We start from the raw sequence: 27,025 nt of genomic DNA on the forward strand, positions 1-27,025 counted from the left end.
ACTGTATTTAAGTTCCTGAAGATGTTCCTGGCTTTACTGATTTTGTTCCGGATGTCCTGGCTTCTTCCACCATCCTGGCTGATGGTGCTGCCCAAGTATGTGAATGTTTCTACATTGGTGAGAACATAATCCTCTATCCATACTGGTGATGGTGAGGCAATATTAAAGGTCATGATATCTGTCTTATAATGCTACTGAAAATCAACCGCAATAAGTATCTCATAACAGTAGCTCCATTTTGGGAACCTACTTAACTTTTGGGGCTCCTTTGAAAATCCCAGCCTGAGGTTTTAGGAAGCTCACTTTGTGCATCCATTACTCAGCTTTTAACACACCTGCTAGCCGACAGCTGCCTTTGCATACCAATATCAATCTCATTTTTAAGCAATGCCTTCGGCAAATTTAAAGAGGGGAGAGCTCTTCAAGAATTGAATCAGACACCGAACAATAACATTACATGTTTGTACAGTTGATTCCCCATGCTATCTGCAAGTCAATCCCTGTATTTTAAGGGTAGGGGGATTAAGAATGAGACCATCCCAGCACTTCAGATTACTACATATACAATATCCGAAGAGAGAGGAAAAAAAACCCAGGTGCAGCAGCATTTCCTTCTCCTGAAATAGGAAAGATTAGTGAACTCAGCTGCTACTCCAAAGAGAAGATAATGACATATAATTTGACAGCCACTACTCTTAGGGGAAGAGATTACATACATAATAGCCATCTACAAGCATCACGGAGGGAGAAGGGAAGAGTCTATTTCAAAATCAAACAAGACTGTCCTATGTGCTTGCTGCTTTTATATACATACACATTATATATGTCCTGTATCGTAAGCTGAAAGCTAAACACCTAGTAAAGATACTGAATTTACCGCACAAATTCTGCCCTTGCCTAGTCTGGATTCTGCAGACTCTTACCGGAGATTTTGAGGTGTGTGTATGTATATAATGGGGTGCCTCTTAACAGTGACTACTATTGCTGCTCTTAAGTCAGGGATCAGTGCCATATGGCGTCTGCATTGGATAGGTTTTCCACATCCTGAATGCTAAGCCAACCTGCCTTTTCCAATTCACTGACCATTAGTGGGTATTCCCATTGCCTCATCTTGATCCTATCTTTCTGATTCTTTAAAGCTGCCAATCTACTTCAGCAATAAAGAATCCAAGGATTAGTTCAGATCTTATCATCTCTTTAGACTAACCTCTCAGTTATGTGGTTTGTTCTGCCTCTATAGAACAGTGTCTAGTTGCACTGGCTTCTCTCTCAGCCAGGTCTTCCGATGGTTAGTAGTTATGGTTTGATTTAGCTTTGAAGAGATAAGAACAATTTATTACAGGATAGTTTGCCAGATAGAGTTTTGAATAACCGCTAATTCAAGGCCAACCACTCCAGGAAACAGACAAAAAAGAAGGACATACTATTTGCATCATTATATTTTAAATGCCGAGTTTGATTATACAGAGGAATGGGACTGTTGAGTTTATAGAGATGAATAGGAGGGGATGTGACAGAGGTAAATAAAATAATGACGATTAGTAAAGGTAAATTGGGTGATCCTATTTATTTGCTCTCAGAAGACAAGAAGAAATGGAAGTGATGAATCTGAAAGGCAGGAAGCATAAACACTGACATATGGAAATACATGGATACTTCTGATAGCAGCTGATAATTAGCCTATGAACTTCATTGCCACAATCTCATTGACACAGAGCTTGGCAGAATTTTAAAAAAAAGGATGACATTTATGTGGGTAGCAAGAACACCCACCATTATGTTCAGTACATTTGAAACAAGTTATATAAACCCTCAGGCTTCAGGACTTAAGCCAATCACTGACTGACAGGGGCAAGGAACAAAGGCAGGTTATTCCATAATTGTCACTATGGGGACTCTCGCATCTTCCGGTGCTGGCCGCTGTCAGAGCCTGGAAACTGGATTAGATGGTCCAGAGGTCTGATCTGGTCTGAGAGGTGTTATGGTGCCAAGGAACTGACTTTAATTCCCCTGGACATGGGAGCTGCAGTTTGATAAAGGATTGAAAGACTGTCTAATCTCTTTGAACAATTTTTATTAGAGAAGGAATGAGCAACAGCAAACGGAATACTGCAGTATTAACAACCTATATCCAAAAACATTTGGGGAATTCAAAGACCTTGCACATATTTCATAGACGAGTTAAGGATTGCCATTCCATTGAGCTCCCGCAGTTGAAGAATATGCCTGCAACAACCACAAAAGAAAGCAAGGATCAAATGTTGGCAAGGATGGCATATGACTGACAATGCAAGAAATCTAAACTTCCATTGCTCTATTACATCCTATGCACAAGCTGTCGGGAAACATTAATGCCATAGCCAATAGATTCCCCATAAGAGGAAAGCAAGACAGACAATGCTTATATATTACTGTTCCCCACACAGCAGGAGAAAATAAAATAACATTAACCACACAAAGATACTTTATAGGAATGTCCAAGTGGTACAGTGGGTTTTAATCTATTACAGCAGATATCCAAGGTCAGTAGAAGTAGTAGAGTGAGGTCTCTCCCTTTTACTCTCTAGCAGCTTCTGATCCAGGGTTTGCGTTACATTTTCTCTGCTGAAAGATACCAATTTGGGCACATCGCTCTAATCGGCAGGAGTGAAGTACTCATCAACTGGGAAGCCGAAACCTTATCCCCTGATCTTTATTCAGTAGCTCAGCAGGTATATTAGTATGTCCGTGCTCAGCTCCTGTGACTGGACTGCAGTAATGTGCATTCTGCTAGGCCCTCTCAGTCTCTCTGCAGACATTCTTTCCAGACATTTACACTCTTGTTTCGCTCTCAGGTCATTTCTCTGATCGCTACGACTTGTCGTATCATTCCTTCCTCTTCTGTTCTTTCAACAGAAGCAACATTATAGAGCAGCGTAAAACGATTCCCAGAAAGCTATCCAAGCAAACCAACAGTGAACAACACAGACATCCAGTGTCTTCTGGCTTCATCAGCGTGCACAGACCCATTCAGACAGCGAGGCAATGTGGACAGTTGACACTCTGCCTGCTAAGACACTCCAGGCAGCAAAAGCAAAGGGCATACAGGCACTGTGATACTGACTACAGCTAGACGGGTTTGGCTGGAACTCTTATACGCACAAGATGGACAACTATCACACAACCCCAGATTAAGCCTGGGATCCTCTACCCCATGCTTTCACACTCACTCATGCTCATATAACACTTTGTTTTGACCTTTTCTAAATATTCTGAGATGGCCCTGGAAACCCACCCAATGGAGAGTCAAGGCTCCAGGGCATCTGGGCTGCTGAGGAGCTGGAAAGCAGGAAGCCCTGGCTCTGGGGCAGTCCATCTGGTGGGCTGCTCCAGAGCCAGGGAGCTGGGGCCGCAGAGGTGCAAGGGAGCTGGGAACAGTTTTCCAACAACACTGAAATATTCTGGCAGACAAATTTTGATTTTATAGAAAGCAAGTTTTCCATTAGACAATCATCCCTATGGAAAGTTCCTGGTCAGCTATACTGGCCAGTGCCTGTGAATCTGCTGCAGCCGAGTGAAACCGACACGTTTCTGGTGATGTTCCAGAAGCTCCTGCCGCAGAGGAATGAGTCTGTGCTGACACTGCTGCCCACCAGGCTACAAGCAAACAGAGTATGAAACTGACAGCATGTCCCCTCTGTCCCTACAGCCAGGAGACAGGGTGAGGGCTCTCTACTCCCTGTCAAGATGGTGGTAGAGTTAGCTCTCTAGCTAGTAGGTGCCTGGTACATTTTTCAAGCCTGGTGCCTTATATATATTTTTTTAGGAAGATATCACAGCCTGGATGGTGCCCAAGGATCATAATCTTCCCCATAATACCTTGGCTCGGCAGCGCAGAGCTTTCCTAAAGCAACTGCTGCATTCTCTTGCACTGAGGTTTTCTTGGCTTCACCACCTGCATGTTTTAATAAGATCATCACAATGTTGGAATTCAGCAGGGACGAAGCAGCTCCAGGTACTTCGAAGCATTTGCTGAGACAAAAAGCAGCGTTCCCCACCACCATCTCGTTCTCTGAGGCCAAGAGCTTCAGCAACACATCAAACTCTGGGAGAAGAGAAAGGAACAACTTGGAAGGGCTGTGGTAAGTCCAGCAGGGGGCCAGGCCCCAGATACACCAGCAGAAATAGCTCTTTGAAAACGGATGGCAGAATGGAGTAGTGGCAGTAATAACTAGTTAGCTCTGGGAACTGGACAGAGAAGAAAATGAAGAAGGAAAGAAGAGCTCAACACAAACAGGGGCATTGTCATGCTGCATGCTCCCATCACAGTGGGCTGCCCCTTGCCCAAGACCCAGTTTGGGGAGGGGTTGCAGGCTGCTTGCTCTGTGGAGTGGATAGCCAAGCACAGGCTCTTGGTATCTGGGAGAAGGTCAACCAAGTTGCTTGTGCCCATTTCACTGAGCATCACTGACACCAGCCCCTGAGGAAACAATCTAGTATCCCATCATGGCTCAGTGGCAAATGGAAAAGGAAGGACTGAATTGCATCAACCTCCTCTTCTCCAGCTGAGGGCCAGATGCGGTTCCCATGCAGAGAATTAATACCATTCTGAGTGCCAGCAGAGGGGGTCTGACAGCTGCGCAACAAGCTCTTTTTCCCTCTCCCCTGAACATCCTCCCTTCGCTGAGCTCCTGCTGGCCACGGCGTTCTGCACTGAATCTGACATTCAAACTCCAAGCCCCCATCTGGCAGTCTGTGCACCTACAGGCATGCTAAGATGGAAAGCCACTGCACTAAGACTACCACCAAAAAAACAAAAAAAGCACAATGCGTAGAGCCAGATCCTCAGGTGGCTAAATCAGCCCAGCTCTGGCAGCTTCAGTGGAGCAATGCCTGTGTGCACGAGCAGAGTATCTGGCCCATCATCTTGATAAAGAGCTGTGGTGCGAAGAGCACCAGCATCTCCTAGGGCCGCAGGATCCACACAGCATTCAGAGAGGCTGCTTTAAAAAAACAAACAAACAAAAACGACGTCCTTCTCATACTGAAGATTCCCCATGGGCTACACAAATCTGCTCTGATTTCCTTACATTGCCTCTTCTGTTCTTCCTAATCACATCATGCTTTCTCTTTTGTTCTGCTGTGACAATAGCTCCCGAGAAGCTGGGCTGCTCCAGACGGCAGCAGGGGCACCAACAATGATCCATTTCAGAAGCTGAACTTGCTGGCCTGATTGGAATGCAGTTTAATGTCAGAAAACTACAGCTTGACCTAAAAGGGCTCCCGGCAGCAAAACAGTATCTGGGCTGCTGAACTGAGCTGACAGGATAATGTGACTTAGCATAAGATGAACACCCAGAGCTTGGTTGGAAAGCATCACACTGTAGCATTATTAGTAACATGAAGAAAGGAAGCTTCTCTCCATACACCACATCAATTAACCGCACTTACATGGGGTGTACAAAGGAGAGAAGGTGCTCCAAGTGGCTTTTAATGGGCCAGAGTCCTTAGGCTTAAGTTCCTCTTGACTTTGAAGTCTTTCCCTTGATGCTACCAGGAAGGAACTCTCTCAAACATTTCTTTATAATTGGCTAGTAAGAAATAAAGATCTAAAAACCTAGAGATCTGTTCTGAACCCCCTGCAAGAATGAACTTGCAAAAAACTCCAGCTTCATTGTGCTGTTTCCTTGTCATCTCATCTTCTCACATTAATAGGGCACCACACCGTATCCCATTATCCAGTCAAACAAAAGAGAAGGAGAAGAATAGAGTTTGGAATTAAATGATCTTTTACTTTTATCAACGTGATCTGCATTCAGCCTGTCCTTGACAAAGAGTTGGTTAGTCATGCAACTAGGACTGAGGTCTCTGGAGTTGCTAGAGGAAACCCCAGAGCACTCAGCCCTGTGGGACAAACTTTTACCCAGCTCTGCATCTGAAGTTACCAGACATAGAACAGCAGAAGGAGGTCTTTTGCTTCCAGACTGCTGAGACCAGCGGATAAGACAATGGCCTGTAAGTCAGAAGATCTAGACTCTATTTTCATCTCTCCCATTGACTAGGTGGGTGACCTTGGGCAAGTGTCTTGACCCCTCTCAGCTTAGTTTCTCTATCTGTAAATGGTGGATAATAATGCCTGCCTACCTGTGCACAGTCCCTTGAAATCTGAGAGTGAAGAGTGTTACATGCAGGCTGGTTATTATTATTATTATTATGATGCAAAGAAAACTGAGGCAAGTTTAACTTATATAGATAGATGGAGCAGGATGAAAATACTATAAAAGAGATGAGAGTTAGTTTGACAGGAAGGAAAGGGATAATCCTTATTAGCTGAGATCAGAGTGAGGTGGTAGGGCCCAAGAAGAGGAAAGAGAAAGATGCACCATGCATCTTTCTCAGTGCAATGAGGCATATCTGAGATTGGAATTCGCTGCTCAGAAAGAGAATCTCAACTACCTCAATAGCAACTTTCAGAAATAGTAGAGGCAGATGTCCACAGAGAATCCAATAAATGACACAGGCCATTGGACCAGGTGAACCAAAAGGTGCTGGCCAGGGTCAGCCATCTAGGTACAACACAGGCATTCTAAGGTCCTGCAGAGTGGAATGGACTAAAGCTAGATTTTCAGATGTTCTGACCAGTGTTACTGCACACGATCACAACTACATACTCAAGTGCTGATCACTCAGAAAGACCTAAAGGCACTAATACAATGGAAACGTTTGCTGGTGACACTCCCTCAACCCCCTGTTATTTTACTTAGGCCAACCTTGCCAACTTGCAGTCCAAGGGAGCTGGAGCTGCATGCCACCTCTAAAAGTTAGGCCACTTTTTCAGATGCCTAAATATAGTTTAAGTCACTCTTCAGCTGCCCACGCTGGGAAATATGAACCTATTTCTTTAGCCTTTTCTAGTAAACTACTGACTGGATTCATTCCAGTGAAATGTTGTTCCATGTATTTCTCCCAGTCTGGGGATCTGCAGATCGAGCCATTTTACTCAGCTAAGTGCAGCCTCCATATCCTACATTCATTATCTGCTGTGCACATTTCCACTTGCACATGGCTGGAAAGATAATGAAGCGCTAAGCCAGGAGGTGAAATGGTACATTTTTCTGCAAACATGGTGGCATCAGTATGGGAGTTTAACGGAATTAATGCTCAGCTCCATTCTAGAGGAAGAGCGTTTCTGTGATGGGAGCCCTGGGATAAACCTCTGCATTCAATCTCTGGCTAATAAAGTTGTCACTTACTTTTATCTGACTTCACCACCTCCTCTCGAGCCTGGTTGTTGCTTTGAGTACAGACAGCAAGGGTCTTTATAGCATAACAGGATGTGGTCGGTCCACCAGCCTGGATTTTAATTAGGATTTAAAGAAATACATATGTAATTTACAGTTCACACATCGCAACTTTTGCAAGAACAGAGAGGAAGTCTCAAGTACTGGAGGGTTGTTTATGAATGCTTTATGCCTGGGCATAATTATCAAATCCAGATCCTTCTAGGAGATGCTGATATTTCTAATCTCCATCTCTTTTAAACCCACCACCTCATAACTATGCACAGACACAGATTTTCAGTGACTCAAACCCTCATGCTCTAATCATCTGACCTTTAATAGGACTATGTACACCCGCAGGAATAAATCTGCTATGCAAATTTATATTAAAGGGGCATTGTCATAAACGAATAGCTGATAAGGGAATAAATCCATCAAAGGGCTAGATTTACTACCCTGCAAAGGTCTTTCTTTATACTTCCATGTATGAAACTCATTTGTTCTCTCTGCTCTGTGGACCCTGCAATCTTAAATCACTTCAGAGATGAAAAGCTAGTGCATCTGCCATTGAGTCACCAGCCACTGGATATTTTTTGTTTTGGTTTGTTTTGCAAGTGACATTTAAAATTAAGATCTTTGAGTACATACACATGAGGCACATTAAGTGATATCTAAGAATATAGACGCTAAAGTGGCAAAAGCCATCTTCTCCCTGCACAGAACACACAGGTATGACTGCAAAGCCATGGCTCTGGTATTGGATTCATTTCAAAATTGGGAACTAACTCCTTCGTTACCATGCCAGTTACAAAAGCTGGATCTGGCGTTGTACTTTTCCATGCCACTTATTATTTGTATTACAGTAATGCCAAGAGCCCCAAACAGGCCAGGGCTCTGATCTACTGGATGCTAAACAAACATATTAAAATCACTGGCACCTGGCTTGTTTCACCGTTCATTTAAGAGTCAATGGAAAAGTTCCTGTTTACTTCCATGGGCTCTGAACCAAGCTCCCTACATTAGGATCCAACTGGATCTGCAACAGTGGACTCCTGTGTTTGCTGAGAGCCCCATTGACTGAAGTTGGGCTACATCTGAGCACAGGAGTCTGCCCCACATGGACAGTTACAGAATTGGGGCCTTAGTTAAAGGCAAGAAACAACAGACGGGTGAAACACGGGCAAGGGAGAAGGCAGCATGTGTGTATGCTTTTGTATATACTAGCTGTGCACACACTCTGTTTAACAAGCTGTTCAGCAGGAGTGATCACAATCCCTGCCTAAACCTTCTCAGCTGGCAGCATTCTGCCGGCATCACCACAGAAGCGAGTCTTAAGAAAGGATTTGAAGGGAGACTGGTTAGTGGCTTGACAGACTTTCAAATAATTCTAAGCTTTTGGGCACTGGATAAGGACACTTTTCCAAATGTTCAGTTAAGTGATATAAACCCATCTGATTTATAGCAGATGTAATATCTATAAAAAGCAATGCCCTGTTTTCAGTCAGTCCTGTAAGAGTCCTCTGTGTCTACTATACATTTTTACAGGAGGGGTTCACTAAACAGAGAAAAGAAGAACAGGTAATAAATATCATAGGGTAGGACTTCTGCAGTCCCAGGGGAAAACCCTGACTCTGAGGGAGTGCTATGAAGTGGAATCAGTTAAGTAAATTACCTTCAAGAATCTAAGCATTCTCTTCACCACACCTCCTGTCACTGCCTCTTCTACTGCCATGGAGCTCGCTGGCAAGATGTGACTTAGCAGCCCAATGGCTCTCTGAATAAAAATTAAAAAATGAAAAGGTAATGACTTTTCTCCTAAGCAAATACATCTTTCTGCCCTGTTCTCTTTTATTAGGCGTCCTAATAAGTCCTTTGTTTGTGTAGGTGGCTGGGTAAGGCCAAAGTAGTAATTAAAGGGGGCAAGAAAAATATATATCCTGAAGGAAATGTTATTACAGAACAATAGCTTTAACATGATGCTCATTTTAGACCCAACTCAGCAAAGCTCCTAATGGCTCAGCCTAGGGAGAGGTGATTCCAACTTCAGCACAACTCCTGGCAGCTTGGACTATGGGAAGAGATCCCAGTTAAAAGCAGCTCAGGAGAGCTACCACTGTTTCAAAGTAGTGGTAAGTAAAATAGATCAGCATGGCCCATATGAGTTCAGTCAGAGGAGAGATGATTCCCAGCTGACACCACATAAGCACCACCAGCTTGCCTCGGAAGAGCTGGCATTAATGGGAATGTCATAAATATAAAGGGAAGGGTAACAACCTTTCTGTATACAGTACTATAAGCTGCCTCCTGGCCAGAGGCACAAAATCCTTTTACCTGTAAAGGGTTAAGAAGTTCAGGTAACCTAACTGGCACCTGACCAAAAGGACCAAGAAGGGGACAAGATACTTTCAAATCTGGGGTAGGGGAAAAGGCTTTGTTTTGTCTGTTCTTTGTCTGTCTGTTCTGTGTGCTTGCGGGAGACAGATCAAGAAAGCAAGTAATCCAACTCCATTAGTATTAGTAAGTACTAGCAAAGAAATGCGTTAACTTACTTTTATTTTGGCTTGTGATTTCCTTTTTAGGAGGAGGGAAGTTTATGCCGGGTTTTGTATTTTAAGGTTTTGCCTAGAGGGGAGATCCTCTATGTTCTTGAGTCTTTTGTTATTCTGTAAAGTACTTACCATCCCGATTTTATAGAGGTGATTCCTTTACCTTTTCTTTAATTAAAATTCTTCTTTTAAGAACCTGATTGATTTTTCATTGTTTTAAGATCCAAGGGTTTGGGTCTGTGTTCACCTGTACCAACTGGTGAGGGGATTATTCTCAAGCCTGCCCAGGAAAAGGAGTGTAGGAGCTTGGGGGTATATTTGGGGAAGGTAGGGCTCCAAGTGGCCCTCCCTAAATGTTTGTTTAAATCACTTGGTGGTGGCAGCATTACTTAATCCAAGGTATAAGAAAGAATTTGTGCCTTGGGGAGTTTTTAACCTAAGCTGGTAGAAATAAGCTTAAGGGGTCTTCATGCAGGTCCCCACGTCTGTACCCTAAAGTTCAGAGTGGGAGGGACTCCCTGACAGGGAGTTACACATGGGTACAATACTCCAGGGATGATTCAAGCATAACAGCTGAAACAGAAGACACCGAGTCTGCAGTTGGTGCTTTACTTCTGGATTCATTTCTTTGCCTATCTCTGGAAGAATTTTAACAGCTAAAACCATCTTGTTGATAATACATTGTAAAAAAACTTCCCTGAAAAGCTATTCTATTCACAGAACACAGAGAGCCTCTTACATCAAAATAAATGTCCAAAACAGAGAACTACGTTCCATTTGTGTTCTACATAAGAAAGAAAGAAAGAAAGAAAGAAAGGGCTTTAGGACCATTATGCCCTTGATCCTGATTGTGCAGATTACCGTGACTGGAGCCACAAAGCTACATCCACATGGGTGCAACAGCTTGGCCTAAAGAATTCAGCTGTAAATTCAGGGCCTGAAGCTGTGAATTTAGTGCAGGGTTGGTTACGCAATCTTCCCGTAGCTCATAGGTATCCACTTACCGTCACAATCCTTCCATCTTTACTGCCAAGCAGAGACAAACATCTCCTGCTAACATCCACAGCATGCTCCTGAAACAATAAGCAGTATTAGAAATTCAGGTCTAAAGGGTCACAATCAAGCTTTCATTAGAAATGGCATTAAGAAGGCAATCACATGGCAGGGAAGCTTTCAAGGGAGATTTCCATAGGCACAAATGGCAGTTAGGTGCCTAATTGTCATTTGTGCAGTTGCAAATCTCCCCCTCAATCCTTAGGGCATTAATTTTGGCTTCAATGAGCTTTGGATCAGGCCTCAAACTTGCACTCAGGCAATATAGTTGAGATGACGAAACAGAATACAACTTGGTGGAGAGGAATAAATGTGCATCATTCAGATTTCCACTGGTCAGGCTGTAGAGAGGAACTTTACTTTAAATGTTTATGTTAAAAAAGAAGGTAATCAAAACGGATCCCCAAGTTCTCATCACGTTGTCCCCTTTTTCCCTCTGGAAAATGACTACAGTGAAGAGCCTTGAGAACAGAATGTTAACTGCCCGAGTGCTAACTCTTGAGCCCCGAAGTTCACTCCCATGCCTGCTGTGCAACAGCCATTTGAAACAGATGTTCCTGATCCGTAACAGTGCAATTAAACTTTCCTTCCCAATGCAGACTGAGAAGTTCTCAATAACCACCAGTAGGTTGTCCACAGTAGTTCTCCTCCTTCCAGCCTCCTAGTCTATTTAAATGCTCTGAGATTGCAAAGACCCCCATTAACTTCAGTGGGCACTGGATAAGGTCTATATACAGTAATGAGAGAGAAAGGGACAGCCACTGTTTCTGAAGTTCTAAGGCTCCAGGTAAGCAGTAAAAGCAATCAGGAAGCTTCTTCAGAACATCAATAAACCTTGCATGCCATACCTGAATGACCAAATTTGATTCCAGGGATAAGTTCATCATCAGGCCCAGCACTGTGAACAAACATTCCTGGTATCCTGCTGAGTTGCCAGTGGAGCAACACTCATCCTACACAGAGAAGAACAGACTATTCAGCATCCGATTCAAAAACACATCTGTCCTCAGCACACCTCACATCAATGATTGTCAGACGCTCTGAGATCTCTGGAGGAAACACTGTTGAACTAGTAGTATTCATTAAGTTAATTACCACAAGCTTTAAACAGGCCTGCCAGCATTCCTGGTTTTCAGCCATCTGTAGTCGGATGACTACATCAGCACACAGATCTCCCATGATGCCAATGCACTGGGTGAGGGCTGGCTGGTTCACCTGTTTGACGGTTTTCTTTAAAAACAAGAGTAGAGAGAAAGAATATTCAGGACAACAGTGATGAAACAATAATCAAGTGCAGAATACTCCTTTGTCATTGTTATTCCTGCTGATTTAGCTGTGGAAACAGAAACTCTGTAATTACTCCTCTCATATAAATCACAGAGGTGCACCATACTTAGCAAATTACCTTGACTGAAGCCACAGAGCTAAATCCCTGCATATTGTTTTGAAAACTTACACCAAAGGGGAACTAACAATTGTGTCTCTGCCTCCTGACCTCAAAATGATACAACTCTCTGCCCCATCAGGTTGTGCCCAAACAGCATGACAGACCCTGAGGTAGTGACAGTTAACAATTTTAACACATTTTCAAAGGGAAAAATAAAAACAGATGAATCCCAGCTATTGTTCCATTTTCTTGTCGCTCATTGCAAACAGTAGAGAGAGAAGTTTTTCCTTCTCATTATATACATTTTTGTCTAGTGCAACCCATGCCTAACCTGAAGCACCTCCTGCTATTCCAACAGAGGCCTATTAAAGGACTATGGATTTGAAATGTGAATAAACTATGGCTAAAGAAAAAAATCAAACCACCAAACCCATTTAATTTGTGACCTAAAGTTGTCTTCAGATCCATATCTCCCTAAACAGGAAACGTAGAATAAAATCAGTCAATGAGACATTTGAATCTGGGACAGAGTGAACTAGTTAGTGACAAGTGTATCCAAAGTCACAAAAAGGACTGGGGAAAAGAACCCTCACACAGGGTGAAATCTTGGCCCCACTGAGGTCAATGGAAGTTTTGCTACTAGCTTCATTAGAGCCAGAATTTCATCTCAGGAGTTTTGTAAAGTTGCTTTCTTGCTTCAGAGCATAAACCAACTTCTAAATACTGGGGAGGAAACTTTCCCTAGGGGCAGGTTGCCGTGCAGTAGGCAGTTGTGGGATTTCTTGCAGCTACTGGACTGGAAGGATCCAGAGATGATTCAGCATGGCAATTCTTACATTCCTAGGACTAAAGAATCATGCGAATTCCAGCTGTGAACAATCAGCCCCGAAGCTAAAAGGAACTGATAGAGCAGAAATTATGCAAACAGCACTTTTCATGAAAAATATGGAAAAACTAGGCTCTTTCTTACCAACAACTGTGCGAACAGAGGCAAAACACTTGTAGAAAGTTTGATACGACACTGGATTTTGAACCTGTTGGCAAAACAATATTCATCAGCCAGTTGTGGATCTAGACAAAATGAACACAGAAAAATGCACCTTGTAGCAACCAAAAGGCTGGCTCAAATCTTATCCCAACTGGAGAGGATTCAAAATAACAATATAAATGCAATTTTACACAAAAACAAACATCCTTGGTTTTCCCAATATCCTGTTTTAATTTTGCATTAAAACTTCCTTACTATGTAAGAGTTAAGTCTTCCCTCAGCTACACTTGTGCAAAACCAATGGAGTGACACTGGTGAGAGTGAAAAACCTCAGGTTACTTTCTTGTAAAAAGTGCAAGATGAAAAAATCCTTCCATTTTTGCCAAGACCTCTTATTTAATAGTACAAGCATGAAATGGTTCTTTGGCCTATCAGACGCAAGAAAAGTGTATTCTGTATGCAGCTCCGCAAGTTGTTTTTTTCTGACTTAACGTTGTGTATTCTGGGGCTAATCAAATGACCTCACAATTCTAAAAAAGTGAATAGTTTAAGAAGTACTAGTTACTTTTCCTCCTTGATTAGGTTAGATAGCAGGTTCATGGCACAGCTAGCCCTGTCATCCATAACACTGACGAATGCAATCAGCATCTGCAGCCACCTGTAAGAAAGTTAATAATGGTCATGTCAGATATGCACCAGGGTAACATTTGCAAGAGCACCTAACTGATTTAGGAGCCCAAGTCCCATAGAGTTCTAGTGGGATTTAGGGCCATATCCTCAGTCGGTTTTAATCAGGAAGCCAAGCTGATTTACACAGCTGAGAATCTGGTGTAAAGTTTTCAAAAGCACTTAACCAATTTAGGAGCCTAAATTCTCTGACTTTGAGAGAGATTAAAGCTTAGTCATTTAGATTCATAGACCTTAATTCAGAAGGACCGTCATGATCATCTAGTCTGACCTCCTCCACATTGCAGGCCACAGAACCTCACCCATCCAGTCCTGTAACAGACCCCTAACCTCTGGCTGAGTTACGGAAGTCCTCAAATCATGATTTAAAGACTTAAAGTGATAGAGAATCCACCATTTACACGGGTTTAAACCTACAAGTGAGCCGTGACCCATGCACCTGCAGCTCTCAGTTGCAGTTGTGGCTACAGAACACCTATGAGAATCAGCTACACATGTGCATTTTGCACACCTAACTCTTTTCTGACAATCATGCCCAGACTCTTTCTTCAAAAGTAGACACAAGGAGCTGTCATGATATTTTAGACCATGGCAAAATTAACTGACATTATTAATAATAAAAGCATCCAAACTTTCCTTCAGACATGGCTCATTTCTTTAACCTTCCTTTTGATTAAAAATGTTTCTGGATTAATGTTGTACATACTTTACTAAAGTATGTACATCTGTTTAATCTTTTTTGTTCATCAATTATTTCCAACTATTTCATTTAAACCAGCCCATTAAAATTTACTCTCTGTTTAATTGTAGCAGTAGATAATGGTACAGTAACAGAGATAATTGACTGTGGTTTCTTTCTCCATTCAGTGAGTCATTGCAATCCTCTGAATAATCATAAATTTCAGTTATTGGATGATGAGAGAGACAGCTTGAAACTCAACACATTCAAAGATAACTTAATAAGCTTTTGATGAAGAGACAGAGTGCACATATTTGACTATCGCCTAAGGAAAGGTTACTAAGTAAAGTTACTTGAGAGGTGCCCTGAGGTTATCTAAACTTTTCCAGTAATAAGCCCTTTTCTATTCAGCTGTGAAAACATGCTTGGATGTGCAATCTGCCACGTGCTGCAGAAAGTTAGGATGTCTTTCCCCACACTCCTAACTATCCTAAGTTGAAGCATGTTGCATGGTACTCCTCTAACCACTGCTGCTCTCTTTGTTTTACTGCTTTTGCCCAGCTGGGCCTGTCGCTTAAGAAACTGTCCAGGGATAGTTCTGGTGACAAGAAATCAGGCATGACTTGGGGGAATTCAAGAATTTTTTTGGTGTTAGTTTGTGAAGTATTGGTGAAAGGTGTCTGAAGCCCTCTATGGTTAGGTCATTAGCCAGTGGGCACTAGGACTCAAGAGACCTGGGTTTAAATGCCCTGCTCATCCACAGACTTCCTGGGTGACCTCAGGTAAGTCACTTGGTCTCTCTGTGCCTCAGTTCCTCACCTGTAACAGGGGCAATTGCCTCACAGGGGTACAGTGAGTATAAATGCATTAAAGATTGTGAGGTGGCGATGGAGACCACATAAGTACCTAAGATGGGTAGACAGCTGGAGTCCAAGCCTCCCTGTCACTGTGCCTCACCCCTGATCTGGGGACACCTTTAGGGAACAGTGGAGTTAAGCATCCCTGGCCCAGTCAGTCTCTGGCCTCAAATGTTGAGGCAGACATCAGTTGTGCCAATTATTGCCACCTGTGTTGGTGATTGCTATCATATGAACAAGAATTCAGGAAGTGGGAAGATATTCATTTGGCAGAGGTCACGAAATAGCCATCAGAGGGAACTGACTTTTAGCCACCATTCACCTGGGCTAAGTTCAAATTCATGAGATGTTCTGTGCTGTTAATATCACAAGCCAGAGCTACAGAAGACATTCCCTATTTTCAGACCAAAATTCTCTCCATCACTGCAGTCTTCACTGCCTATTTGGCACTCTTCCCAGTTAGTATTAAATATGACCATGGGAGCCAGTAGCAGAGCCAGATTTTGAGCAGTGGTAGAGCCGCGGGGCAGAGGGGCACGTGATGGGTCATCAGTGGTGCCACTTTAATTATACCTGTTGACTTGAAAAAAGACGCCACAAAGTCTGCCAGGTGGGAAGAGTGGGGAGAGTCACTCACCCATTAGCTCTGCCACTGGAGGGAGCCACAGAAGGTCCACCCAAGAGGAGAATTTAGCTTCTGGACACTTTTTTGCCTGGACCAGGGGTTGGCAACCTTTGACATGCAGCCCATCAGGGTAATCCGCTGGCGGGCCACGAGACATTTTGTTTATGTTGACCATCCACAGGCACAGCCCCCTGCAGCTCCCAGTGGCCGCGGTTCGCCGTTCCCAGCCAATGGGAGCTGCGGGAAGCAGCAGTCAGAACATCCCTGCATCCCGTGCCGCTTCAACGGTGCCGCTGAGAACGGTGAACTGCAGCCACTGGGAGCTGTGGGGGCCCTGCCTGCGGATGGCCAACATAAACGTCTCGTGGCCCGCCAGCGGATTACCCTGATGGGCCACGTGCTGAAGGTTGCCGACCTCTGGGCTGGACTTTATTTTCCCTTAGATTAGATGTGGATACTGAAGTGCTCCCACTATGGGTTTGGATGACCTGGAGATAATGGTGTTGGAAATATTGTCCAGGAATCCAATAATTCTAATCTAGTTGATTTGGGCCATAAATTTCAACTTCCTGAGTGACAAGGCTAAGTGTGAGTTCCTTGTTGTATGTTATCTTTCAGCTGTGGACTGCAAGTACAACTGTTTATGGATTCTAGCAGAATACAGTACTTGGTTAGGTTCTGGTGCCTGACCAGCAGACTTCTTCCATTCTCGGTCTGAGAGTACAGAGACAGCAATGCCAAGCTCTGCTTCTGGATCTCAGGCACGTCAGATGAGAGCAGCATGGGAAGCTGCACATTCACATCAGGGTGAGTTAACAACAATCGCTGATTCTCCTCTGAAAAAGAAAAGCTCTGTGTCGTACATCATGTGCCATGAAATCCCTCTACAGCAATTACATCATGTGCCATGAAATCCCTCTACAGCAATTAAATCAGAACCTGTAGAAAATCATTCAAATGTACTATTATCTTTATTTCATCCACTTAAGGGCCCTTACACTACGTGACTGGCATAGAGGAGTGTTCATTTCACATGATATAATTTCAGGGAAAGATGAGGCTAGAGTACTGCCCTCCATCCATTACTCAGACTCTCCAAAATGGACAAAGCAGCTGGTCCCTTAGCATATTCATGCAGTATTCAAAATCTGCTGTCATTTGCACCAGTTCAACCACTTGGACATTAGCTGGGTCACATAGGGTGTAAATCAATGCAAATTTTGGCCCCAAGGTTTCAAAATGTTCAATATTTTCCTTTTGTGCCATTTGGTATACCATCCCTTACCTTGCTATTCCCTTTCTGCCCACCTACAACCCCTCTAGAATTACAGGATTGGCACCCAGTACGCTGTGCCAGTGAATGCGGATTCTCTGGGTCCTAACAAGGTGTGCTTTATCATGCCACAGTGGCACCCGTATATGGCATTCAGCCTTGCATTGCTGTAACTGGTTTAAGAAAAAGGACCTCAGTTTCCAAAAAGAGCATAAACAAAAAAATATGGCTCTTCCCATGAGTTTAATACTATTCCACAGGGAAATTGTACATGGAATCTCTCCACCAATATTTTGCTACCACTCTTGGTACCTGCACAGAACAAAATGTTGTTTGCACTATCAGACGCCCTCTGGCTTCCCATTTTACAAGAACAGATATGAAAGTGCCAAACCGTCTGTTTGTCTCTCTCAACAGGTCCTTCATACCATATAATAAAATGGAATGAAAGCTACAAAATTAGGAGAATGGGCAGAATGCAAGCCAAAATCATCCGCACTCAGACACAATGAGCCACAATTTTAACTTTAGTATTGGGGGTAGCCATGTTAGTCTGTATCCACAAAAAAAACAAGGAGTCCAGTGGCACCTTAAAGACTAACAGATTTATTTGGGCATAAGCTTTCGTGGATAAAAAACCTCACTTCAGATGCATGGAGTGAAACTTACAGATGCAGGCATTATATACTGACACATGAAGAGAAGGGAGTTACCTCGCAAGCGGAGAACACTGTCAACACTGGTAACTCCCTTCTCTTCATGTGTCAGGATCTAATGCCTGCATCTGTAATTTTCACTCCATGGATCTGACGTGAGGTTTTTTTTACCCAAGAAAGCTTATGCCCAAATGAATCTGTTAGTCTTTAAGGTGCCATCAGACTCCTTGTAATTTTAACTTAAGTAGCTACACAAAATCAACAGAGCTATGTTGATTTACACCAGCAAGGCAGCCGGTTCTCTGTTTTAAAAGTTAGGCCGGAATGGATCAAAAACACACTGGAAAAGATCACCAAGGCTCACATTTACTCCAGACATCACAATACTCAAGAAGATAAACAGCAAATAACTTCTACTTGCTGTTCTGCACTGGCTTTGTTTGTTGAGGTGCACTAGAAGGGGCTGGTTGCAAGCCCTCCTTGCTACGCACCACTCCCGACATCAGCTAACGAGAGCTAGAAATTCCAGCAAACAGTGAAGAATTAGCTCCTGACATATAGGTACTAATGGTGGAAGACATTGATGTCCCCAGAACAGACCAAATGATGTCCCCAGAACAGGAGCTCATTTCAGCCTCTGCAATAGCTTTAAGCCATCCATTAAAATGGATAATAATTTCATTGCCTAGGGGACCCAGAGCCACAACTGTACTTACTGCTAGCTCTGGGCCTGCAGCAGTTGCATCTGCCCTGTAAATCTGTGGTGTGCTGCAAGGTCTAGACCCAAGTGCTCTGAGAAGTGATGTTAATTGAAAACAATCATTTCAGCTGTAGTCAGTTCCATATTAGCAGCACATTAACAATGATTAATGCCGATTACACAGCCTTACCATTCCCAGCACAGACTGCTTGCCAGAGGATGAGAAGAGAAATGGACAATTCCGCTTCAGCAGTGTTTTCCTTTGCTACAGAGAGGCCCCTGAAATGAAAATATAGATCTACAAAACAGCAAAGGAAAGACAAAAATGTGGAGTCAGAGAAACCCCATGGGCTTCTCTACCTGAGGATCTGCCCCAGGATTTTTTCTTTATGTTCCCAAGCTCCAAAACTGGCTATTTTAATAAACACGTTAGGAATGCCGCTTCCATTTCCCAGTCAGACTCCTTTGCCACTGGCGTTGCTAGACTGCCTGTATAGCTGCCTGCTTCATGGACCCCTGCTGAGCTCATCCCTGCACTCTATGGATCAGTGAGAGCTGGCTCACCAAAAAGCCACATATTCGTGTGGGTATGGGGACAAACTGCTTCATATCTCAAGCAACCACCAGTGGCGGATACTGATAGACTCTGAAGTGATCACCAGGATGCAGCCTCATTTGGAATCCTAAGGCACCACTCCCATTCATTTCAGCTTCTTGGGACCACCTCAAATCTCTCTGTGCTAGACCCATCTCAAACCAGCTGAAATTTCTGGTCGTCATGTCTTCTGCATAACATTTTGCAGCCAATACCTAACCAAACCCTTTCCAAATATATCACCAATGAGTCCGTCATCTTTTTCCAAAAAGAATTTCAAAAAACAGATTTCAGCACTAAGCAAATGGCTTTGATCTCATGCAGAGCATATATCCTCTCATCCACGAGGCAGACTGAATCGCACAGGGGCTTAAAGTCAAATAAGGTCACTAGCTCCTTTGCTTGACTAGTACAGTACAACACAACAGGCAGCCAAGAATATACAACTGATATAAGCAGTAGAAAGTATAAATCTTGGAGGACGATCCTCCCCCTCGATTATAGGGCTGAAACGGATGCCCAGAAACAGTTTTACAGCTTACATTAGAGCACATCCCCAGCTGGTGTAAGTTAACATCGCTCTTCTGGCATCAGCACGGCTGCATCAATTTACCCCAGCTAAGGATCTTGCCCTCAGTGCATTAAGTAACTGAGTTTCTGCATCTGAGATTCTTTTATGTTAAGTTTTACAAACCTACTCATCTTCGCAGCTATGCAGAGGAATGAAAAGGACTAACCCTGCGGACGTACCCAGGTGACTAAAGACTGAAGCACAGCAGGTGTTTTGCCCGTTACATCCAAAAGAGCATTACTTGTCTAAAGGTCAAATAGAAGTCAATATAGTCAGACATTAAAATGCTGTCACAGTATCTTTTGATCATTTCATCTGAATTTCATGAGAAGCGATTGTGTTTCTTTAAATATCTTTTCATTTCCTCATGCTGTAATACCCCACTGTTCTCCTTACGAGATCCCTTACCGTCTTATGACCTTATTGTCGCTGATTATACTGAATCCATTGTTTGTTCTAAATAAAGTTTGTTCAGTGCCTGAAACAAATTCAGAGATAACCACATCAGCCCAGCAATCCATCTGGCTGATATATCATCACGAAGGCACACTCCTGTTCTCTAGAAACAGTGTTAAGTGACAAGGTCACAATCAACAGCTTTGGGTGGGGGGAGGGGGGGGAATTATACATATTTACATCATAAAGGGGGAAAATCCTCTAAACAGTATTTGGAGCAGAAACAGCAGTGAAGTATATACACTCTGATTCATGTCTATAATTGTACAGAGTGAGTAACCTCATTTAAAGAGCTTTGCGAGGAGTCAGGAAGATTTACACACCCGTGACGCTTTGCAAATCAATTGTAAACATTTTTAAACAAACTGCTGTTAAAGGATCCACATGGAATTGGAGGTGCTAAAGTAGGAAGAGCCCAGCCAGCTCACTGAGTCCAGGCCCCTGTTAAAGAAGAATACAGGTCCGAGAGAGAGGACATCTCACATACTGGAGGCTACACAGCTAGAAGAATGTAATGCACTGCACATATAAAGGGCTAGACCCTCATTTGGTGCCAGCTGGGTAGCTCCACTGGGAATTGGCCTAAAATTTACAGTATACTTTAAAATTAAATCATAAAAATCAACTCCCTCTTTACCTATCTTCTAAGACCAGAGTTCTGCAACAACTGGCGATGCTCAAGCACCTGTACTCTTTGCTGTAGATTTCAACACATGCAGTGGAAACACCTGAACTCAGAACTTGTCAGGATTTCAGTAGAGATGAGTCTAAACTGTGATTTTCACATCTGATATGAATTTGTCCAAAGTCTGCGTGGCTTTGGGTCTAGCATTACATTCGGAGCCCAACTCAAAGCCTTTCAATTCCAATGTTCTCTTCAAAAGGCAAAATGTTGGTGATTCATCTGATCATTTACATTATGTTAACAAGGATTAATTCGCTATCCCAATGAACTGAACAACAGTGGCCAGTTTCAGAAGAAAGCTAGAGTACTGGATACTGAATGGATTCATGTGGTTACAGTTTACCATACATTCATGGGAGAAGTTTGCCATCTAGGTTTGTTACTGAACATCTATCCTCATTTCCCAAACTATGCGGTGTCTTCTCCTTTGATGTGGCACATAACTCTCAAGACTGTTAATGGGAGATCTGCACTCACCTCCTCTAGGGGAAACAGAGCTGCCTTTCAATATCGACAAAGTAAGTGCTTCATGTTATTCTGCACAGCATGCCTGATTTGCACACAATTGTGCTCAGATTTTAGGCCCAAAAATATGTGACTGTTTCATACATGCATTTACTGGCCCAAAACTTTTGAAATATCAAGCCCATAATGTATATTTTTTTAAACAGGGGTAGAGTTTTTATAGGCCTGATCCAACTCTCATTAAAAGACTTCCATCTATTTGGCTCATGGCCCAAGTTAGCACATTAGACAGACAGATTTGCATAAAATACTTACAATCTTTTATTGATTCAGTCAAAACTCTAATCCCGCCTGCATAATAAAGGATATTCTGGTCAGGTCTATTGAGCTTCTGGAGCAGCTCTTTCACAGATACAGCAGTATACTTTCCAGACTGAAATTCCTCCAGAGCTTTCTCTTCCTCTTTTTCTTTTCTTTCCTGTAAGTCAACTTCATTCATGCAGTCTTCAACACAAAAAGGAAGAGAAACTAAAAATGTAATTCAGTAAAGAGGCCACAAATTCTTGATACACATTAAGGACAGTGAGGAAAGAAATGGAACACCATTTGATATCCTAATGTTGACCAATATATGCTGGGCAAAATATACAGAATTACATTATCAATATGTATTATTGACACCACATGTATTATGTGTTTAGTGCATATTAATATAAGTATAATGTTATATTGCATATATTTCTAACAGGTACATATCTTAAATTAGCCTGTTTTTCTATATTCCTGTTCACTTATGCTAAGAATCCAGTAACACTTTTCAAAGTTGAAGTCAGCTTTGGCATGAGAAAATAAGAAGCTTGTCAAAGGCAAAATGTTCTGCCCTGCAACAAGCTGGGGAGGTACCTTCACAGGCCAGTCCCTGGAATGCAGTATCCAAAACAAAGATAAGGGAGGTACAGAACAACAAATTAAGGAACTGGCAAAAAATGAATGGGTTGGATTTTAGTGACACGTAAAGAGTTTTGGTAACTTGTAAAATCATCCTATAAATGCTCCTAGCTAAAATGCATAACTTGGGAAGCACACCTTCTGCAGAAAGTGAATTTAACAACATGGCACAAGACAGTTTCCTGGAAATTGGTATTGAATTGAACCTTTTTTCCTGTGCTATATTATTACTGGCTATTAGCAATAAACCTGACTGATATTGGCTATTTGGTCTCTTGAGTATATTTCATAATGACCCAAGGAATGGTCAAGCAATTGACTATATAATTTATCAACCATGTCAATTGTACAGAAAGGTTGCGAAGCAAAGAGGGAAGAACTGGCTCAGTGATTTGGGGCAACATTTTACATTATGCCTATAGCCCAATAAAAGTAGAATGACTCTTAGCTGTGGCCAGCCAAAGGGAAAGGTTAGAGAAGAGACGTTAACTGGAAGAAGAAACAGCTGGATACAGAAACTGGATGGAAAGAATCCATAGAGAGGTTTAGAATGCATAAGGCTGTTTTTTAATTTAAGTTCAGTTTTGATGACAGGATAAAGATACCAGAAGAACCCTGACATTAGACTTCTTACCTTTAAATAGACTTTCCTTTTGGGGATCAATTTCTAAGATCTTCTGATAGGACTTCCTGGACTTGATAAAAGAAACCCAAGACTATATTGTTAGTTGAAAACAAAAGGGAAAAGATTATGTAAAAGATATCTAACTTGACTGGGTCTGATCTAAGACCCTTTGAAATCAATGGACTAACTCCCATGGACGTCAGATGGAAGGGGGAAAAATCAAATGTACAACTACAAAATAGGGAATAACTGGCTAGGTGGTAGTACCGCTAAAAGGATCTTGGGATTCTAGTGGAACAAAAATTGATTATGAGCCAACAATGTGATGCAACTGTGGAAAAGGCTAATATTCGGGGGTGTATTAACAGGAATGTTGTATCTAAGACATGACAGGTGGCACAATTAACACTCTGCACTGGTGAAGCCTCAGCTAGAATAGTGTGTCCAGTTTTGGGTGCTTCACCTGAACCAGATAAAAAGGCTTCAAAAGTGTGTTAAGGACTGCTATAAAGAGATCAATTGTTCTCTATGTCCACTGAAGGTAGTTCAAGAAGTAACTGACTATCTGCTGCAAGATAGATTTAGTTTAGTTATTAGAAATAAAACATCTCTAAGTATCAGTAAGTACTGGAATAGGTTACCAAAGGGAGGTTGTGAAACCTTGTCATTGGAGGTTTTTAAGAACAGGTTAGACAAATGTTAGAGATGGTCTAAGTATACTTGGTCCTGCCTCAGAATGGGGGGGATGGACTACACCACCTCCCAAGGTCCCTGCCAGCCCTAGAGTTCTGTGATTCTGTAATTACCATGTGCAATTATTCTCTATAATAATAATAATAATAATATTCTCTATTATTGTGTGAGCCTAAGTAATGGATAAAGCCCATTATAGTAACATGAGAGGGAATACTTTGTTTTAGACCTAATGCAGCCCTCACAAGAGCCTGCAGACATTTTGTCCCCCAAGCAGCCGATGTATGACAAGACATTAGCATAACATGCTATCATAAGTCAAGTGTATAAAACCATCTCTCTCTCTTCCATTGCCTTATAATGCCAAACACTGTGCAGACTTATATTCTGCTAATTCCTATACGGGCATAAACCTTATTTAAGTTGCTAAACCAATGGAGTTACTCCAGATTTACACCAGAGTATTTAAAAAGAGAATGTGGCTCAACCCCCACAAGGATAGTATAGCTTACCTCATTGTAGTCCTTCAGGGCCAGATGAGCTTTTCCCATGTGGAAATAGGCTTTAATACATTTTTCGTTGCACTGCATTAAAAGGAATTAATCAAATAGTTTAGAATGTTGAATCATTACACACTGTCGTCTAACCTCCTGGATAATAAAGTTACAGCAACTGCCCCAAAAACTAACTATACCCGTGGAGTGTGCTGCACTTTGAGTGAAGCTGGCTGACTTTCAGTTAATTGAATAACACTTAGACCGCCCTCTGTAACAAAATCAATTGCTATCACATGGAAATTTCTCAGTACACTTTCCACTTTCATTCACACAGAATACTACTAAGGACGTATTCAACTTTTCAGGCAGGGACAACATTCATATTTGGGAAAAGGGTCACCCTTCTCCCACAGCACCCTATAAACTGCAAAACGTAGACCCAGTCTCGCCATTTGATAGCCTTAGGCCACAATTGGGAGGAAATCAACAATATGACATTAATCATACATACAGACTAGTGGCTTAATCAGAAATAAGAGCATGGACCCATACTTTGCATATATTAAAAATTTAAAAAACCTAGGGCCGTATCCACTGTGGGTGTTAACTAGAATAGTTTCATTGACTTCAGTATCATAACGTATTCTTAGATGAGGATCTGGACCTACGTTTCCATATCAAGAGAAGTATCAGAGGGGTAGTTTAGTCTGGATCTGTAAAAGCAGCAAAGAGTCCTGTGACACCTTATAGACTAACAGACATATTGGAGTATGAGCTTTTGTGGGTGAATACCCACTTCTTCGGATGCATGTAGTAGAAATTTCTATATACCTGCCCCTGGAAATTTCCATTACATGCATCCGACGAAGTGGGTATTCACCCACGAAAGCTCATGCTCCAATACATCTGTTAGTCTATAAGGTGCCACAGGACTCTTTGCTGCTTTTACATATCAAGAGAACTTTCTATACGGTTTCCTTAGCAAATCAGATTTCTGAATATCCCAAGTATCTGGATTGATCATCTGCAAAATGTCTGTAGTGGCCTTCTGCTATCATGCCTTCTCTTCCTAGGCTGGTCACCTCCACAGGTATGGGATTTTGGAAATGTGAGGTTTAGACTTATTTGGAATTGTGTGGCTGGTATACTTATTGGAGTTTTTGAGTTAATTCACAAAAAAATCATTTAGAGCTCATTAATTTCTAAAGATGGCTCCTATCAGTCTGTATCATGGACATGTAAAATACTGTTTGGCTGTCCAGACTAAATTATGCCAAACATAGCCATTCCCTATGCCTAATGATTCTCATCAGCTTTCTTGCAAGGGTTGTTCTGCACTACATCCGATCTTCGTACAGCAGAACTCTTAAATTAACAGCTGTTATAATATTAGGAGTAATGGAGAAACAAGGTAGCAGAAGACTTCAATACATAAGTCTTTCTGCTCGTCCCCAAGCAAACTGGCCGCAGTTCAAACACTCCCACTGGATGTAAGGGAACTGTTGGCTGGAGTTGCACATAGACTGACAGAAATCAAAACCATTAATTTACCAAAAGAGAAAGTAAATTGGTAATAAGTGGTAAGGTGAACCCAAACGTACAAGAACTTGAAAATGCTGCTCTTACAACTATTTACAAGGACAATTAGCAAAGATAGTCACTGTTGACTGCCACTCATGTAAGTTTAGTCAATTCTTTGTCCTGAATTTTTCTTGAGGAATTATTACCAGTACCTTCTTTATTTTTGTGTCATCCTTGCCAGAGTTTCTCTGTGTAATTAAAAGCCTCACAGGGTACAGCTACACCGCAATAAAAAACTTGTGGCACCAGAGCCTGGGTCAGTTGACTCAGGCTCACAGGGCTATAAAATTGCAGTGTCAGTGTTTGAGATTGGGCTGGAGCCTGGGCTCTGAGGACCCTGTGAGGGGGGCAAGAAGTCAGACCCCGGGCTCCAGCCCTAGCCTGAACATCGACACTGCAATTTTATAGCCCCACAGCCCAAGCCAGAGTCAGATGGCCTGGGCTCTGAGACTCAGTGCCATGGGCTTTTTATCACAGTGTAACATGCAATTACATTGCTTAATGTACACCCAACCTTAATAGCAACTGAAGTTTCACATCTTTCTTGAGCAGCCCTGCCAAGAATGAAATGAGTCCTTTATTGTCACTAGTTTTGATGATTTCTTGGTTTCACAGTTAAGGAACATCACACTCCCAATGTTAACCAACCGGCTGATCTTTTCCAGTTCAACTGAGTGTAAGAGGAATATTAATTTCCCGATATTACATTGCTAATCCTATTAATGATGTGTCAGTGTTATATCGCCTTTAATGGGTACTAATGTTTTAACGCCACTGAATTTGGATTCAGACCTTTCTTTTTGGCTTTTAGTATATTTCTCCACCTTTCCAAATGTCACATGAACACTTTCTAGTGAGAGGATTCACTGCAAGTTTAACAAGGCTATTGCCTTTACATTTTTAAACAGATCAGCAGAACGTTCCCAGAGAATGTTTGCAAGGGGCTTTATCATTAGTTATATAAAACAAATATTTAAATAAAATATTTAATTAAAGAGCTGAAAAAGGATTCCATCTAGACACTGTTTAAAATAAAACAGGAGTACTTGTGGCACCTTAAAGACTAACAAATTTATTTAAGCATGAGCTTTCGTGAGCTACAGCTCACAAGTACTCCTGGTTTTTTTTGCGGATACAGACTAACATGTCTGCTACTCTGAAAACTGTTTAAAAGGTTAATGTCCTTTGTATCAGGAAAG

At 42.2% G+C, this 27,025-nt stretch overlaps 1 protein-coding gene across 6 annotated transcripts in view; it reads right to left on the minus strand.

Moving 5' to 3' along the window:
* Positions 1–2,057: 2,057 nt before the first annotated feature.
* The window catches only part of TTC12 (tetratricopeptide repeat domain 12), a 34,478-nt gene continuing 9,510 nt past the window's right edge, over positions 2,058–27,025 (minus strand). For all 6 annotated transcript variants that reach the window (XM_039496874.1, XM_039496877.1, XM_039496872.1 and 3 more), the window contains 15 exons: positions 24,261–24,332; positions 23,065–23,125; positions 21,798–21,986; positions 20,285–20,354; positions 18,901–18,989; positions 16,749–16,917; positions 13,799–13,891; positions 13,216–13,279; positions 11,954–12,088; positions 11,707–11,811; positions 10,810–10,878; positions 8,932–9,033; positions 7,233–7,332; positions 3,859–4,084; positions 2,058–2,226 (listed from right to left, as the gene is read on the minus strand). In XM_039496874.1, the coding sequence (XP_039352808.1) occupies positions 2,151–2,226; positions 3,859–4,084; positions 7,233–7,332; positions 8,932–9,033; positions 10,810–10,878; positions 11,707–11,811; positions 11,954–12,088; positions 13,216–13,279; positions 13,799–13,891; positions 16,749–16,917; positions 18,901–18,989; positions 20,285–20,354; positions 21,798–21,986; positions 23,065–23,125; positions 24,261–24,332 (1,620 nt within the window). In that variant the 3' untranslated portion in view covers positions 2,058–2,150. The remainder of the gene's footprint in view (positions 2,227–3,858; positions 4,085–7,232; positions 7,333–8,931; positions 9,034–10,809; positions 10,879–11,706; positions 11,812–11,953; positions 12,089–13,215; positions 13,280–13,798; positions 13,892–16,748; positions 16,918–18,900; positions 18,990–20,284; positions 20,355–21,797; positions 21,987–23,064; positions 23,126–24,260; positions 24,333–27,025) is intronic.

Source organism: Mauremys reevesii, linkage group 12 (genome assembly GCF_016161935.1).
Source record: "Mauremys reevesii isolate NIE-2019 linkage group 12, ASM1616193v1, whole genome shotgun sequence".
NCBI lineage: Eukaryota > Metazoa > Chordata > Testudines > Geoemydidae > Mauremys > Mauremys reevesii.